At 35.9% G+C, this 18,126-nt stretch overlaps 1 protein-coding gene across 4 annotated transcripts in view; it reads left to right on the forward strand.

Moving 5' to 3' along the window:
• The window catches only part of wwc3 (WWC family member 3), a 100,817-nt gene extending 88,084 nt beyond the window's left edge, over positions 1 to 12,733 (forward strand). For 2 of the 4 annotated variants that reach the window (XM_056460013.1, XM_056460014.1), the window contains exons 16-23: positions 444 to 620; positions 2,031 to 2,131; positions 2,206 to 2,353; positions 4,375 to 4,539; positions 5,669 to 5,761; positions 5,838 to 6,074; positions 7,163 to 7,290; positions 11,981 to 12,733. In XM_056460013.1, coding sequence (XP_056315988.1) covers positions 444 to 620; positions 2,031 to 2,131; positions 2,206 to 2,353; positions 4,375 to 4,539; positions 5,669 to 5,761; positions 5,838 to 6,074; positions 7,163 to 7,290; positions 11,981 to 12,047 — 1,116 coding nt within the window. In that variant the 3' untranslated portion in view covers positions 12,048 to 12,733. The remainder of the gene's footprint in view (positions 1 to 443; positions 621 to 2,030; positions 2,132 to 2,205; positions 2,354 to 4,374; positions 4,540 to 5,668; positions 5,762 to 5,837; positions 6,075 to 7,162; positions 7,291 to 11,980) is intronic. The other 2 variants (XM_056460015.1, XM_056460016.1) reach the window with 1 other exon arrangement.
• Positions 12,734 to 18,126: the final 5,393 nt, after the last annotated feature.

Here is an 18,126-nt window from a genome sequence, read left to right on the forward strand (position 1 = left end):
ACGCCTGGTTTAAGTGCAACAAAATACATTGCCTATATTCACTGAGAAATGGTTAAAAATATTCATTTTCAAAATGAGGTGTACTCAATAATGCTGAGCACTGTATAATTCATATTTATTCTGACAGAATTTGAAAAATAGCACTTTGTTTTTTAACGAAAGTTTCATGACATCAGTGCGTGGTGCTTCATATTAAGGTCATTCTTGGTATTTAAGAATCAATATTTATTTATTCATTTATTCATTCAATTAAGTTCTGGGCATGCATGTTACACATACACATGCTATTGCACCCCTAATGTTCAGGAAAATGATGCAAATTAAAATTAGTTTTGGACCCTTTTATGAAATGAGCATTCCAAGTTGTTTAAACATTTTGTCTGCAGTATAGCTGTGGTGTTTATGGGGTTCTTGTGTGCTAACAGTGTGTGTTTGTGATTCAGGGCTCTGCTCAGGTCCCGCTGACAGACTGTGTAGGCAGCACAGAGATGCTCTTCCAGTGGCTGAAAGTGCAGATCCACAGCACAGAGAACCACAGACCCGAGCACAGACGCCTCAGTCAACCCAACCGCATCATGGATGAAGAAGAGGAGACGAATGAAGGCCAAGGCAAGCTTGAGGTGAGATCTCAGCAATTTACAGGTTTCTTCCTTTGTCCAGGGCATTAACAGCTATTTCTGCATTAAAGTCCTCTATTTCTTTGGGGATCATTATGCTCATTTACCAGATTATTTTTTATATTTGTGGTCTACTAAAGTAAATTTGCACAGTTTTAATGGTGACATCAGATGCCCATTTTACACAAGATGATTTGATTCTTTTGGGTATTAATAAAAATCTTAATACGCTAACCTGCCAAAGTTACCCTAAGTCAGTTAAGGTGCACTGGAGAATTTTTTTGTTTACTACATTAAACATACAATTTCAGCGCTTTAAATGTCAGGTGAGGTGAGGTGGCATGTGACGTCACAGTCCTAGATAGTCAAGGCTCCAGGGTGTGAAGGGCATTAAAGGGATAGTTCACCCAAAAATGAAATAGTCCTCTATAATGTACTCATATTTAAGTGATTTTAAACTTTTATGAATTTCTCTTTTGTTAAACACACAAAAAGGATATTCTAAAAATGTTCCAGACCGGCAGCCATTGGCATCCATAGTAGGAACAAAAAATACTCCAGAAGGCAGTGGCTGCTGCTTTCCAGCATATTTTAAAATATCTTCTTTTGTGTTCAAGCAGTTTTGAAACAAGTGGAGGTCATTTTGGGGTATTAATGAAAGGGTAATAATGAAAATCTTACTTTGGTTACATTTTTTTGGTGGTACTGTAAGTAAATATCCTTTTTACCCTGTCAAAACACCATCCTTCAGATATCAGAGGTCGTAAAGCAGTCCAGCGAAAAATGTTTTAGACACACAAGCAAGTGTGCAGGTTTTTGCCCACTCATTCTGGGATATTCCCTTCATATGGTAAACTAATCAATTTTGCTGTTATTTGTCTTGCTGGCTGCAGTTGTGTCTTAAATTAAAGAAAGTTCATTAAAAATATCTATTTTTTAGCCATGCTCATGACATGCAGAGAATCTGTTTCCAAGTTATTTGTTCTCACGCTGTTCTTAAATTATGGCCACAAATGAAATGAACCAGTTTTTACACTCACCTAGTTTTTCATGAGAGCAGTTGTCTAAGGTTTATAAATTGGTTTGCCACAAAAAAGAAGCATCCATAAAGTAACTCAAATGCAGAGCACAAGCAATTTATCATAAAGAAACGAATATTTATCCAATGACATGCCAATTTAATGTAAAACACACACACACACACACACACACACAAATTAATAATGTATTCAAATCTTCATAGAAATTTCCTGAACAAACCAAACATTTGTTGATGGTTCTACAAATTTATACACTATATGAGAAATTAATTGACTGATTTCTTAAAACAACTACAAAATTATTGACTTTTCAGTTAAAACTTTAACAAGATGATATAACAGCATCTTCTCTCTGCTGCTGGTGGTTGTGTAGGTGTCTGTGGTGAGTCATTTGGAGGAGATGAAGAAAGAGTTACAGAGGAGTGAAGAGGAACTGGAGAGGAAAGAAGAGCCGGGAGAGGCGGTTTCTGAAAGGTGCACACTATAAACGAGTTACTTTTTTTTGTGTTGTATGTGTGTGTGTGCTGTAACCGCTGTGTGTGTTGTAGGAGTTGGCAGGCTGAGTCGGTGGACAGCGGTTGCAGTAACAGTACAGCGTTCGTCATACCTTGTCCTGAGAGTCTCTGTGGTGAAGGGATCTGCATGACCTCCGGGAGGCGCTGTCTCCAGCCTGCCGAGAGAAACCCAATTATAAAGGTACTGTGAAGTGTATGTGAAGTCAAAGAAACTGTATGAATTTAAAGGTCATAGTATGTGAAATCAAAGTTGCCTTAATCTTTTCTCATACTGTCAAACCAAAAAGTCTCGCGTTATCACAGTGTATTTGCTATGGTTAGGAAAATGGTCATAAAACATCAAAAGAACTCTGGGTTTAACTGTGTCAGAAAAAATCATCTTGATAATGTCAGATAACTTTGTAATCCATTACATACAGTACCTTTCTATCAATTAATCATAATTCAGACACAACTGTTAGTATTATAATATTTACACAACTATCGATATCTATGACAGCCTGTATTCTCCTAATGCCGTCAACCAGGATCGAGCAAAACTAAGCTTTAATATTTTTCCAAACTGTAGTTAAGAAAAATGTGTAGTCAACAGTTTCTTTTGTTTTTTTTAGAGAACCGTATGAAGCGTCACAGTAGAGCTGCATGATTAATTGAAAAAAGATAGCAATCTTGATTGACCCCCCACACAATCTTAATCCAGCATCTTTACGATTCATCCAATTATATTTTCAAGTTCGGGAGAATAAAAGAAATAAAATTTCTTCTTTTGTGTTCAAACCGTTAGACACCGTTTACCATGGTACACTGAGGTTTATAACAAATCATAAATCCTTCATTCATCATTGTGTGTTGTACATTGGAGTAAGATGGTCTGCTTTGTCCACTCGTAAGCTCAAGCATTGGCATATCTTTATCTTTATAAATCTATTCTGGGTTTACTCGCCTCATACCTCTAAACTTGAGCTATAGCTATAGCCTTTGCTCTCACGAAGTTTATTTATTGTCTGTACCAGTGGTGCGCACTGAAATGGGAATAAAGGCTTTTAAATACGCAGCATCTTTTGCATGGAATAACCTCTAAACAAAGTTGCAGAGTTGGTTTCACTACATGCTTTTAAAAAGATTTTGAATGATTTGCAGTTTGAAACATTGACCTGTAGATGTTCTGAATAGTTTTTACCTGTCGTTGTATGTGTGCTTTGATGGATAAATGTTACCTGTTATTTGTTTTTTGTTTGTTTGTTAAACCCATGTGACCTGTATACTGCCTAATCTTGGCCAGGATGCTCTTGTAAAAGAGATTTATAATCTCAATGTGCTTTTCCTGGTAAAATAAAGGTTATAATAATAATAATAATAATAATAATAATAATAATAAACCGTTTTGGAACAAGTGATGAAAATTAATTGATGATATTTTCATTTTTGGGTGAATGTTGTCCAGTGACTGACACATGTCTACACCGGAAACAAATGTTGCCTAGTATCAAAAGCAAACGGAAGCAATTTTATTCAGCGCTTCTGTGTACAGTAAATACCACCTTCAGTTTCTCACTTCAGTCCACCAGGCGGCTGAGGAAAATAACTTTTGCGTTGAGGCATCTGGTTTATACAGGAGGAGAATGTTATCAGGAACAAGCAGATGGTTCATTTTGAAGCATGTCACGGATCATTTTGGAGGATTACATGCTTTATTCCAGAGCGTTTCATTGCAGATGGTTTTGTAAATGAGGCACTGTGTAATGGAGCGATAAATAAATAAATAATTTCATGATGCTTTGTCTGTAAATGACACTCATGTATGGAAAATATTTTCAGAAAACACATGCTGCAGTGTAATACTCTCAAAAGTGCGCTGATGCAATGATGTTAGCCATTCGAAATCATCATTTGCTGACAAGCTTCAAAAGGACCCAAAACTAATGCCTTTTCACAAAAAGGGTCAGGATTAGGTGTGTAAATAGTTTATCAGCCTTTATATGTTTTTTAGTGTGAAAAAAAACTTTATCGACATAACGAATGAACTTGAAAGGACATATTAAAATCATAATGTTTAAATAAATCTATTTTTGTGATAAATCTTAAGTATTTTCTCTGAATTTTGATTGGTTAATGCTTCACAAATCACCTTACACTTTTAAGAGAAACAAATTATGAAGTAGATCATGTCAAATTTCACCTGTGTGTGTGTGTTTCTTCAAGGTGGACAAGGCGACCAACACAGAAGGTGTGTTTGCTGAGCCGATGCGGATGCGGCCGAAGGAGAGGACCGGCCGCTGGGGTCACAGCTCACCCTTTATGCGCAGCAGCACAATAGTCAGATCTCAGACCTTTTCACCTGGAGCCCGCAGTCAGTATGTCTGTAGGGTGAGTACAAACACACACTTCATACACTGCTGGTTTGTGATACACAATATTTTCTGTGTTATTTGTCTGTGTTATTATTACAGTAATGCCTGATCAATTACAAGCAGTTGTGCATTTTATCTATTAAATAAATTAATTTAAACTATTAAATATATGATCTTAAATATATGATTAAAATAATAATTAATATTGTATTATATTATATTATATTATATTATATTATATTATATTATATTATATTATATTATATTATATTATATTATATTATATTATATTATATTATATTATATTATATTAGAACTTATGTACTGTATTAAGTTATATGAATACTGTGCAATAAGTTAGTGTACTAAAAAATATGAATTGAAAGGAAAAAAACTAAATATTAACTGCAAAAATGTCAATACAAAATGAATCCTAATTTAAAAAGATGTTTTATAAATCATTTAAAGAATGTAGTTAAATATTTAGTATTTAAAAAATATATTTTTATGAATCAAATTTCAGTTGTATTAATAATTTAATTCTATTTAACTTAATTTGTTTCATTTTAATTTAATAGTAATTTTTTTCACTTAATATTTAACTATTTAATATTTAATATTTAACTTAATATTTGTTTAAAAAAATCTTTAAAGGTCGGCGCAATAGCCTAATGGTTAGCTCGTCAACATATGGTGCAGTAGCACGTCAGGGCATCCCGAGTTCAAATCCCAGCTCAAGGACATGTCCCTAGCCTCCCCCCCCCCCTCTCCAACTTCGCTTCCTGTATAAATACTGTCCTATCTCATAAAGGTAAAAAGGCCAAAAATAAATCTTTAAAAAAAGCCTTTAAGTATGACCACGTAATAAATATATTTGTTTATCAATATATTAGTAAATAAAAAAGATGAATAAAATAATTGTGAGACTCAAACTAAATGAATTAATAATTCAAATAACTTTTTTATAGATAAATATAAAGTTGTGAACTCTAAACACTATAAATCATTAAAAGAAAATGAAATAAAAAAATGATAATTAAATCAACTTTGTGTATTTCACATTGTTGTAAATTGCTGTAAAATTCCCAGTAAAACAGCAGCTATACATCACTGTGTCCCAACTGTCTTTGTGTTCTCTTTCACAGTTGTACAGAAGTGACAGCGACAGCTCTACTCTACCAAAGAAATCCCCCTTCATCAGAAACACTCTGGAGCGACGAACTCTGCGCTATAAACAGGTTGGAATGATGCTGTGTGTGTGTGTATTGTGTAGTGTTGGATGTAGTTGTGTGTTGACAGTGTGTGTTCCTCCAGCAGTCTCACCGCTCGTCTCTGGCAGAGCAGCCCACTCGCACCTCTCTGGACCTGGAGCTGGACCTCCAGGCCTGCCGGACGCGACAGAGGCAGCTGAGCGAGGAGCTGGCAGCTCTGAGGGAGCTTAAACTGAGGCTGGAGGAGCCCATGCAAGGCCCCCGTGGCCCCGCTGACCTCCCACACTGGGCCCTACGGGACGAACGCTTCAGAAATCTGCTGCGGGAGGCCCAGAGACAGGTCAAGCACATTTCTCTGGCCACTTTATAAATTCAATGAATTATTCATTTTGCAATACATTAATCTAGTGAAACATTGGTGAACATTAGGGATGTGAAGGAATCCTATTTTCATGGGATGAAAATTCTTGGATCATAGCACACAAAATTATCACTGCATTTTAATGAATTATTACAAGAAGTTAAAATGATGAACAATCTTCAGTTTTGTCCTCAATGATAAGGTTTCCTTTTATTCTTTTAAGGTCACCTATACATACAGACAGACAGACAGACAGACAGACAGACAGACAGACAGACAGACAGACAGACAGACAGACAGACAGACAGACAGACAGACAGACAGACAGACAGACAGACAGACAGACAGACAGACAGACAGACAGACAGACAGACAGACAGACAGACAGACAGACAGATAGATAGATAGATAGATAGATAGATAGATAGATAGATAGATAGATAGATAGATAGATAGATATTGTGAATTGGAGAATTCGACTACTATTTAAGTTTTTTGTTTTGTTTTTTTATAACCATGTAAAAAGTAACTTTTGATCAGTTTAGTTCATCTTTGCTTAATAAAAGTATTCTTTATATTAAATCTCTTGTCCACAATGTTTGTAAAATATTAGCAATTTTAAGACATTAAAAATCTATAAGTCGTTTATGTATTTGTTATAAATGGTATAAGTGTATTATGAGGGAATATGAATTAGGAAAAAATGAACAGTGTTTATCAACATAATGAACATTTCATTATCTAGTGTTTGGCTATTGTCAAGTGTCTAACCCTTTATTCATATGCAAATTGCATGTAATTAAACTAAGGCATTTGCCATTTTATTTCACTTAGCCATTTACCATAGCAAACTTTAATTCTAATGAAATTAAGGTCAAAGTGTTTTACTAAAACACAAATTAACCAGATCTCCTAAGCGAAAACCTGTGGAAATAATCATAACATACAATTAACACAATGATGGTCCTGAGTAAATGAAGATAAAGATGGAAAGAGCACGAGCAAGTCATTGTTAATTGCAAATTCTAATGTTAATGCCTTTCTTTTGCTGTGTTTCCCTTGTGCAGTCGAAGCAGACGAGGCAGGAGCAGAGGCAGGAGGAGGCTGCTGAGAGGAGGTTGAGAAAGGCTTCAAAAGAGGTCTTACAAATGAGGGGCCAGAGCCACAAAGAGCCCCTTCCTGTGCAGACATTCAAGTGAGTCCAGCAACTGTAAAGTGTTCAGCAGTGTGTCAGCTATTATGGACATATGTTTTACTTTTGTTATTTATTTAAAACTACTAAATAATATGTCAAAACACTACCGAATGGGTTCACACACAGCTTATACTTAAATTTTAGTCCATTTTTTTGGTGAAACAGTTATTTTGCTTGTTATTACATTTGATAAATGTCAAAAATGTAAACACTATGTCTATACTGTATTACAGTGCACTGATTGGACAGGCTTTTGGTTTTCAATAATTTTCTCTATCACATCTAATTACTTAACTGTCAGATTTTATTCATAACGTGGTATGAAAATTGGCCAAAAAATTGGCATCATTCTCCATTGGCTGCCCTGATTTCTGAATGTCAGTACTGGCCAAAAAAAAAGTAATTTGTTTTATCTGCAAAAATGTTGTAAAGTGTATTAATATAAAAAACCTTTGGGCAGCAAAGCACTGTTATTATATCGATTGAGTTCTAAATTGATTTAACAATTATGCCATAAAACATACTAGTATCTATTTTCTTGTTGTTATTTTTATCTGAATAAATAATATCTCAATGACAGATCACTGTAGAAATCAGTTTTATCAAAAGATTTGAAGATATAGTAACATATTGTAATAATTTTTAGTCACTAGTGAAGTACTAGTCTCTAATAAATAAGTGCTAGTATTAAAGCAGGGGGGAAAAGAAGGGCTTTTGTCATTTGGCTCACCAGATCAAGATTAAAAAAAATCTGATTCAAAATGTGAGGAGACGCATGATTTTTTTTTTTGTTTACAAAGTTAAAATGCAAAGAAATAAACAGTAAGTAATTTAATGCCTCTTACATATACGTTAGGTTATTCGTAATTTCATATAATATATATCCACAATTTCTTATATCATTATAAAGATAATCTTGTTTATAAACACTATAAATTAGTAGGACTCCTAAATCCCTGGGTCTGAATGCAGACAATGTGGATAGCAGGTCTTTTGCCCTGTCTATTCCAACCATTAGCCCTGCCGGTAATCTGAAGGATTTTAAACATGTGCGAACACGGCAGCACAGCGATGTCTCTGGTAACGAACTCAACTGATAAAAGACAAAGTCTGCCATCTCCAATTCTCATACCGCTCTTCTGACAAATATGCTTGCTGCACACAAACAGGTTGGCTGTAACAGCCCTGACAGCATCTCAAAGAAAGCCATGCAACAAACTCCGCGGATTATGAAAACAAACACACACAAGCCTACACAATTCAATTCAATTCACCTTTATTTGTATAGTGCTTATACAATATAGATTGTGTCAAAGCAGCTTCACATAAAAGAAAATGGCTAAATACTGCGTGTCATGTGCGGCCGCGGTCTCATCACCTGGCGGGTCTGTGGTCTGTCATCGGAATGCTCGTGCAGTCATGAATAATTAAGAAGCAGGGTCTTCTCATAAGATAAGAAAACTCAGCTATGAATAATAATGAGAAATCGACATGTCATCACTCCACTAGCAGATGCGCACTACGTCACCAGTTTTGATCCCGCCTCAATAATGATTTTAAACCCGGAAGATGAAATTAGCTGACAAAAGCTCCAAGTTATCCAGTTTTCCCCACAATTAAAGCTAACATGAGTTAACATTGTCTTAAATGATGCTCAACTCACACAAATCTGTTAAAATCTCAAAAAAAGGGTTCCATGGTGTCCTGAACCTTTAAACACTGTTGTTGCAGCTGTGTACTAATATAGCCAGCTTCTAACAGTAAAAGTGAATAAATTCAATCTTTTTTAATTACTCTTGATAAAACAGTCTACAGAAACACTTTAGTTGACGTTCTCCTTTTGTACATGTGGTCAGAGGGGGAAAGCCTCACTGATTATTAACTATTAGTGTTTTCCCTTATTAACATAAACAGCCCTGAGTGAGAAGCAGTCATTCGCTATTAGTGTTTTCACACTGTACCAGCTAAAGATAAAGTCAGAGACTTGGAGGATTATACAGTGCAGTGTTTTTTATGTTACAGCCTTATTCCAAAATGGGTTAAATTCATTTATTTCCTCAAAATTCTACACACAATACCCCATAATGACAATGTGAAAAGATTTTTTGAAATTGTTGCAAATTTATTAAAAAAACAACAACTGAAAATTCACATGTACATAAGTATTCACAGCCTTTGCTCAATACATTGTTGATGCACCTTTGGCAGCAGTTACAGCCTCAACTATATATTTGAATATGATGCCACAAGTTTGGCACACCTGTCTTTGGGAATTTTTGCCCATTCCTCATTGCAGTACCTCTCAAGCTCAGGTTGGATGGGAAGTGACGGTGTACAGCCATTTTCAGATCTCACTAGAGATATTCAATAAGATTTAGGTCTGGGCTCTGGCTGGGCCACTCAAGGACATTCACCGAGTTGTTGTGAAGCCACTCTATTGATGATTTGGCGGTGTGCTTTGGGTCACTGTCCTGCTGGAAGATGAACCGTCGCCCCAGTCTGAGGTCAAGAGCACTCTGAAGCAGGTTTTCATTCAGGATGTCTCTGTACATTGCTGCATTCATCTTTCCCTCTATCCTGACTAGTCTTCCAGTTCCTGCTGCTGAAAAACATCCCCACAGCATGATGCTGCCACCACCATCTGTATGGATGGATTTAGCCAGGTGATGAGTGGTGCCTGGTTTTCTCCAAAGATAACACCTGGCATTCACTCCAAAGAGTTCAATTTTAGTCTCATCAGACCAGAGAATTTTGTTTCTTATGGTCTGAGAGTCCTTCACATGCCTTTTTTAACAAATTCCAAGTTGGAAGTGGCTTCCGTCGGGCCCCCACACAGGCCTGATTGGTGGATTGCTGCACAGTTGGTTGTCCTTCTATAAGGTTCCCCTCTCTCCAGAGAAGAACACCGGAGCTCAGACAGAGTGATCATCAGGTTATTGATCACCTCCCTGACTAAAGCCTGGTTTATACTTCTGCATCAAGTGATCGGTGTGACCTACGGCACAAGCCTTGCACGTAGCCGTGCATTTATACTTCTGCGCGCTGTTTCTGTTGCTCTGCAATATACTTGCAAAATGCTAGCTGGCAGTAGGTGTCTATGTTTCTCTGTGTCGAGTTCCTTCGCTGGTGTTTTGTTTTTTCTGAACGCTTCCTTAATGTACAAGTGGCTCAAACTCGCTTATTTTGAGGCTGGAACCGGCGGACGTGCAACAACTTTAATCATAAGGTAAACACAAAACAGCAGTCTCCATTCGGAGCTCCTTCACAGGACTCCACACTTGTAAACACCCACTGCATCATGCTCGCGTGGCTCTCACCTCCTCTCATACTCGTCAGCGCTATCAAGCTGACCAATCACAGAGCTTGCGCTACGGTACGCGTCACATTTTTTTAGAGGTGCACATCAGCGACGCCAACGGCCACGGCGAGGGGACGAGTAGCATACGCGTCCGCTTGACGCAGAAGTATAAATCAGGCTTATGGCCCTTCTCCCCCAATCACTCAGCTTAGATGGCCGGCCAACTCTAGGAAGAGTCCTAGTGGCTCCAAACATCTTCCACTTAAGGATGATGGAGGCCACTGTGCTCCTTGGAACTTACAGAGACGCAGAAATTTTTCTGTAACCTTCCCCAGCCTTGTGCCTCAAGACAATCCTGTCTCTGAGGTCTACAGACAATTCCTTTGTCTTCATGCTTGGTTTGTGCTTTGTCAACCCTGGGACCTTATATAGACAGGTGTATGCCTTTTCAAATCATGTCCAATCAACTGAATTTACCACAGTTGAACTCCAATTAAGCTGCTGAAACATCTCAAGAATGATCAGTGGATACAGAATGTACCTGAGCTCAATTTAGAGCTTCACGGCAAAGGCTGTGAACACTTTTGAACATGTGATTTTTTTTTTTTTTTTTTTTTTTTTAATAAATTTGCAACAATTTCAATAAATATTTTTTCACATTGTCATTATGGGGTATCGTATGTAAAATTTTGAGGAAATGAATGAAGTAAATCCTTTTTGTAATAAGGCTGTAACATAAATTGTGGAAAAAGTGAAGCGCTATGAATACTTTCCGGATGCACTGTAAATGTGAAGTTTTAGGATGCGCAAATGAACACTATAGTCTCCATAGATGACCGTCTTTTGACATTTTCAGTTTTTCACAGGGACAACATTAGTTCTGTTTTGAATCTGCTGCTATGGTTATGCATTGTCCATGCACCATCTCATTTGATTTAAAGTGACAGACACCAAAATGGATCAAAGCTTAAAGGAGGCAGTTTTAAAGAGTTATAAAATATTATTTGTTGGGTATTTTGAGCTGAAACGTTAAATACACACTCTTGGGACATCAGAGACTTACTTTAGGGGCCTAATAATTCATAATTGTGCTTTTAAAAATTTATAAAATAATAAATAAATAAATCTCACTACTGTGTCACTACTGAGTACTTGTCAATATTGGAATAAGTGCCATCTAATTATTAAATAGCTACTAGTATTTTAATGAATGAGCACCAGTGTGTCTAGTATATTTGAAAAAGAATGGGCACCTATGTGTTATAATTACTAATATCTGGTACTAGAAGTAGAATGGAATAGATGCTGACAGCTAAGAACTATATTCTGGAAGAATGAAAATAGATACTAATACATTTTAGGGGTTCGTTGTTTTCCTCTTTTGTGATGCAGGGAGAAGATGGCTTTCTTTACAAGACCAAGATTCAACATCCCGTCTCTGCCAGCTGACGACGTGTGAATGCCACACCATCAAATATGAAGAATCTGTCTGTGTTTTATATTCATGCCCATGAAGTAATTATAGAACAAAAGTGTAGTTATTTCAACACAAAGATGAAAACTTATTTGATATGCAACTTTTGAACAACAGATTGCTGTACAAAACGAGCGTGTGTGTGTGTGGTTGTGCGTGATAGTGAGCGTGTGTGCGTGCGTGCGTGCAATAGTACTAATGAACACATACACCTATATTTTATGTAATTATTGACATCTTGGCTAAATGTTTCCTGCTTGTTTAAAGTGGGGAATGAGTGTTTTATAAAAGAGCAGATCATCTTTTTACTCCTGTACATTGTACTTCGGATATTTCGTTGTCTACGCTTACTTAAGGCTGGAAGACGGGAACAAAGTCAGTTTAGACAAATTCACTGTACTGTAACTTATTTTATAGTACTTTTCCTTGAAGGAAATAAAAAATGCTCCCTGCTTTTTAATGTATTTTATCAAGCGTAAAACGAATAGCACTTACTGTAAGTGTTTTCTTTTTTTTTTTGACGTACAGTAGAATGGAAATTTTGGCTGATTTTGTTTCTGTTACCTGATTCTTTAAAGTTATTTACTTAAAAATTGTCACTTTTTGATCCACTTTTGTTGCAGTTGTCATTGTCCCTTGTGCTGTTATTCTATTAAAATTATTAATATTAATTATTAATCGTACTTTTCAATATGTAGACGAATATCATTTTTATATGCTGTCTGTAAAAACACCTGCAGTGTTACCTCTCTCTTATGAAGATAAAAGAATTAAACCCTGAAAGTGCAGCTCTTTTAAGAAATTAACTGTCATAAATGCTCATGATTATAATTATCCAGCTATTTCTGGAAAACATACAATAATCAGGGTTCATACGGTCATGGAAAACCTGGAAAAGTCATGGAATTTTGACATGGCATTTTCCGTGCCTGGAAAAGTTTTGGGAAAACAGAAAAACCCACAAGATTTTGGAAAAGTCATGTAAATTACATTTGCATTTAGTAATTTGGCAAACGATTTTGTTCAAAGCGATATAAACTGCGGTCACACCAGAGCTTGTGCTCCCGAATCGTCCTGTATAATCTGGTCACGTCTGTTTTTAAGGCTGTTTGGTCACTTCATTCGTTTTATTCTAATCGGATATAAATCCGATCGCTCAAACCACTTCAGAAGGTGATCTGGGATACATTCCAGATGAAATTGGACAGGTATAATCATTCATATATTAATATTGACTTTCATAAATTAAATTTAACTTTTGCATGCTAAAGTACTTGAGACATTTTACTTGATTTGGGTCATTAAAATAAGTCTGACTCTACAGCAGGTATAGGCTACCTATATCATAATATTAGTCAACCTAAAACCTACAGTAGTTTGACATAAAACCAAAAAAATACCCTTTCTTGTCTTAGGACATTTTTTATAAAGCAAATTTTTGAATAACAGTAAATTTATGACATGTAAATATATATTCTGCTGGTTTTAAACATACAGAATAATAGTAAAAACTGTTTTGTAACAACCATAACATTACTATTATGTGTTAGGAAATGTTCGATTAACTTTTTATTACCTACACCAAATGTTGCCTAATGAAGGTACATTTATAACAACTATTTATTTGTTAGACTACTTTATTGTCAAACCATGTTACATACAAATGCATTCAACAGACTTATATGACAGTGTGGAGGACCAATAAAACATGAGACAGGTGTTTAGAAAGAGTGTAGTTTATTTTGTTTGACCTGCAAACTTATCTAATAAACAAGATAAAGTTTCAAAAAACAGCACGGAAACATTATAATGCGCGCGCTCATGAATATAACCCGCGGTTGTCTTCAGTAGTCCTTCTTTGCTCAACAACTCTGCTGAAAAACAAAGCAAAACATTACAACAGCCAGACACAGTTAAAACAATACAGTTACCATGGTTTCTATTTTAAACTATAGTAAACTAAAGTTTGAAACTATAGTTTAAAATAGACGATGAGTGGGCCTCGCTGCTCCCACCCACCATAACCCTCGCAGCGGGGTCCCACTACCGGCCTCCCGTGTTTCCCTGAGGGTCCTCAGGGCTTGTATTGCTCCCTGCCTAGGGTTCACAAGCCGCCTCGCCCCAGGGAGTGCACGAGCTGACCGGGCGCCAGTCCGTGCCAGCATTCACTGGAATGTTGCTCGGCGGCACATTTCGAGCAACAAACACGTAATATTCTTCGCGATATTGCGTTTATGTACGCAAACCGCAAGGAACTACAGCACAGACGGGCCCGAGTGAAGCTTCACGAAGCGGACTTCGTGAGATTGGCGTGGCTCCACTCGTACCGTCAGGTATTGAACTCACCTTGGTCAAGTACAAACAGCAACACCGAGCGAACTGACAACACTGAGAGAGAACCGACGAGCTTTATAGGAATGCAGATGCAAATGTTTACAATGCGACGTCACTGCTGTGAGTCTCGTTGTCATGGTGAGCGCTGAAGAGAGCACATCTCATTGGAGCACACAGGCTCGGGAATCTTCGTCACGGCGAGTTGCGGTCGGCTGTGGACAAAAACATTAAATATATTGAATATATATTTTTACATTTTTGGTGCTGTTTAATATTCTGGGATGCAGTAGAATATGGAGACAGGTGAATATAATTAAAGACAGATGCGGGACATTAAAACAGAAAGTGAACCCGGCTAGGACCACTCCTCGTGGTGGTAAGCTTCTTATTATCCAAGAACGCCATCTAGCGGTCACATAACCTAATAGCATGTTACTTGCTACTAACCACCCCCCCACGGCCAAAAGGTCCAGCATTTGTCCTTTTAATTATTTTTATGTAATTTAATATTATATAACATATTTATTATATAATTAGTATAATATATTTGTATTCAATATATATTCCCGTCACGTCTGTGTTTATGAGGCTGTTTGGTCTCTTCATTCGTTTTATTCTGATCAGATATCCGATCGCTCAATCTACTTCAGAAGGTGATCTGGGATGCATTCCAGATTAAACTGGACAGGTATAATCATTCATAAATAAATATAAATAAAATAAATTATGATCTGGAGAAAATCTGACCTGCGCCTTAAACACCTGTAGGTGCGCTTTTACGGCCAAAATTCTATGAAAACATGTTTACTAAAAGCATAAAACATGTTCTAACTTATCAGGCCTGTAGCCAGGGGGGTTCGGAAGACCCACCCCTCACTGACAAAGGACCAGAATTTGTCCCATACAATGAGCTCATTTGTCCTATTTTGACTGCTGTGCTATCATACATAATGAAAATAATCCATCGAAAAAGGCTTTAAGACCAAAACGGAATCATTTGTCGGCTGTTGCTTCGGTGGGACTATAATCTGATGTAAGAGAAGTCTTCTTTCACTACTGTTTTGTTTTTAAACAGAAAACATTTTACAGGTAACTTTATTCTAAATCTTGGACCTTATTTCTAAAATAAAAATGAGCAATACAAAGGTGTGAAGCACCAGAAGAGGACCATATTAAATCAATATGAATATATTTAGGCTATTGTTGACATCCAGGGATTTTAAAATTGACTTTTTTTAACCAAAGAGGCTAGAAAAATTCTGCAGAAATCAATTATTATTGTATTATTATTATTATTATTATTATTATTATTATTATTATTATTATTATTATTATGTTTTAATTAGTATTTCTTATTGAAATGGTAAAATTGTGACTGAGGGCAGTTGCATGTGCTGGCCAGTTTGTTTTTTTGTCTAATAAATGACAGTAGGCTACAGTTTTTTTTACTTTAAAACTTTAACAGATTCCTATTTTTTCCTAATAATATGATGTAATAAATTTGTTTTAATGCTGTTATTAATGTTGTTGTTTAAGTGTAGTTATGATGACATCTGACTAGTTAATCCAGAAAAAAAAGACACTAAAATACAGTATTTAAATCTCATAGTTAAATAAAAACTGAGGCGTATAACTGCAAAAAGTCCACTTTTAGAAAAAAAGAACCACCCCTCTGAATGACCTGCTGTTTTAGTGTTTATTGAAGTTTTCTATTGATATTAAGTTTGTTGTTGTGTTATATGTCTACAAAATAACCTGGTCAACAAACGTTTGATGGTATATACTTCCCTTTTGGAGGAAAAATGTGCTTCAAAGTATGCAATGCACTTTAAATATATAATCACATAATTTATATATTTTTATAATTATAGTTATAAAATATAATTTTCACGAACACATTTTTGTTTATTTTAAAAAACAAAATAAATTGCTGACTAATCTTTAGGTTTGTAAAGTGCTCAATGTTTTGATTATCTTATTTGTCCAGAAGGTGGCGTCACAAACTTGCTCCTGAGTTGTTTTGATGGCTGTGCTGTGCTATTTATTTTGCACACGGTAATCCTAGATGTTATATTAACCATTATTCTTTGCAAAATCCTTTCTTTTATGGTGTACAGTTTATTTGGAGTTAAGTTAACTGTTAAATGAATTCTGGTCCACTCTTGTAATTTTCCTGGCCTTAAATAGAATCACAGCAGGCTTCATTAAAATGCATCAGATCTGGGACATTAATGAGGTGAAAATCTTAACGCTAGAAACAAAAAGACTGTAGTTTGTTTAAAAATAGGACAAAAGTGCTGCTGTAATCGTTCCTGCTCTTTAAAGCTGCACATGGGTATAAAACCTCTCATCAAAGATATTTCCATGGAGAGTAAGATTTTTACTAAAACCACAAAAAAAGATTATTATCAAGCTGGTGTTTCTTCCAACAGCACTGAACTGAAATCCATTTATAAATAAATATTTTAATAAATCTCTCTGTTGATGATATCGGATGTGTAGATCAGACAGACCCCTTGTTAAATGACATTACATTGACATCAACATTAAAAAGAAATATTTCTAAAGCACCAAATCATGTTAGAATGGATTTGAATTCGTTAAGATCTTAATGATCTAGTGCAGGGGTCACCAATCTCGGTCCTGGAGGGCCGGTGTCCCTGCAGGATTTAGCTCCAACTTGCCTCAACACACCTGCCTGGATGTTTCAAGTACACCTAGTAAGACCATGATTAGCTTGTTCAGGTGTGTTTGATTAGGGTTGGAGCTAAAATCTGCAGGACACCGGCCCTCCAGGAACAAGTTTGGTGACCACTGATCTAGTGAAGTAAGTACTAATATTTTGTTTGCAGTATTGCTGCTTTACTATAAAATGTTTTTTGCTATCACAACAATAACATTAAAATAAATTGTAGTAAAACGTTCATTGTAAATTTTTAAATATTAATATTTTACAAAACTAATCTTTTAGTGTATTTGCATCACAATAAATATGGCAACATAATTCATGTTATTAGCACAACTATGCACTTAGAATGCTCTTAACATGCTAATTCAACAAAGTAGCTATGTTACCCATGCTAATTCATGCTAGTAGCATGTCAGTTTATTTAGTTGGCCAACCATACTATCAAAATAGTAATACTTAATGTAATGTAATGTAAAGTAATACTTAAACATGTTAACAATGCTAATTTGTGCTAAAATGTGTTAAGCATGCTAGCAGCTTTTTTTAGCCATGTGGTAAAACATCCCAGAACCATTCCAGCAAGCATTTTTTCATTTTAATAGATGTCTAATAGACGTCTAAACATAGTCGTCTTGGCTAAAACAAGGGTAAATTTGAGCTGTCAGGGAGACGTCTAAGAATAGACCAAACCTAGACTAGTCATCAAATAAACAGAAATGAATGACTACGCATATAAAGTCTGTTCAATCTGTCTATTTGACGACTAGTCTAGTTTTGGCCTATTCTTAGTCTGCTATGAGATTTTCACTGACAGCCTTTTAGCCTTGTTTTAGCCAAGCTGTCTAAGTTTAGATGTCTATTAAACACAGAATTGTTTGCTCGGATTTTAGAAACATAAATTCATACTCGACTGACCAAAATAATAAAGATGATGTTATAAACATGTTAGGCATGTGGTAGAATGTGCTAGAGACACGTTAATCCATATAGCATGTTAAAATGTTTCATTCATGCTAGCAATGTTAAACATGCTACTGTAAG

The sequence above is a fragment of the Danio aesculapii genome, chromosome 6 (genome assembly GCF_903798145.1).
Source record: "Danio aesculapii chromosome 6, fDanAes4.1, whole genome shotgun sequence".
NCBI classification, from domain to species: domain Eukaryota; kingdom Metazoa; phylum Chordata; class Actinopteri; order Cypriniformes; family Danionidae; genus Danio; species Danio aesculapii.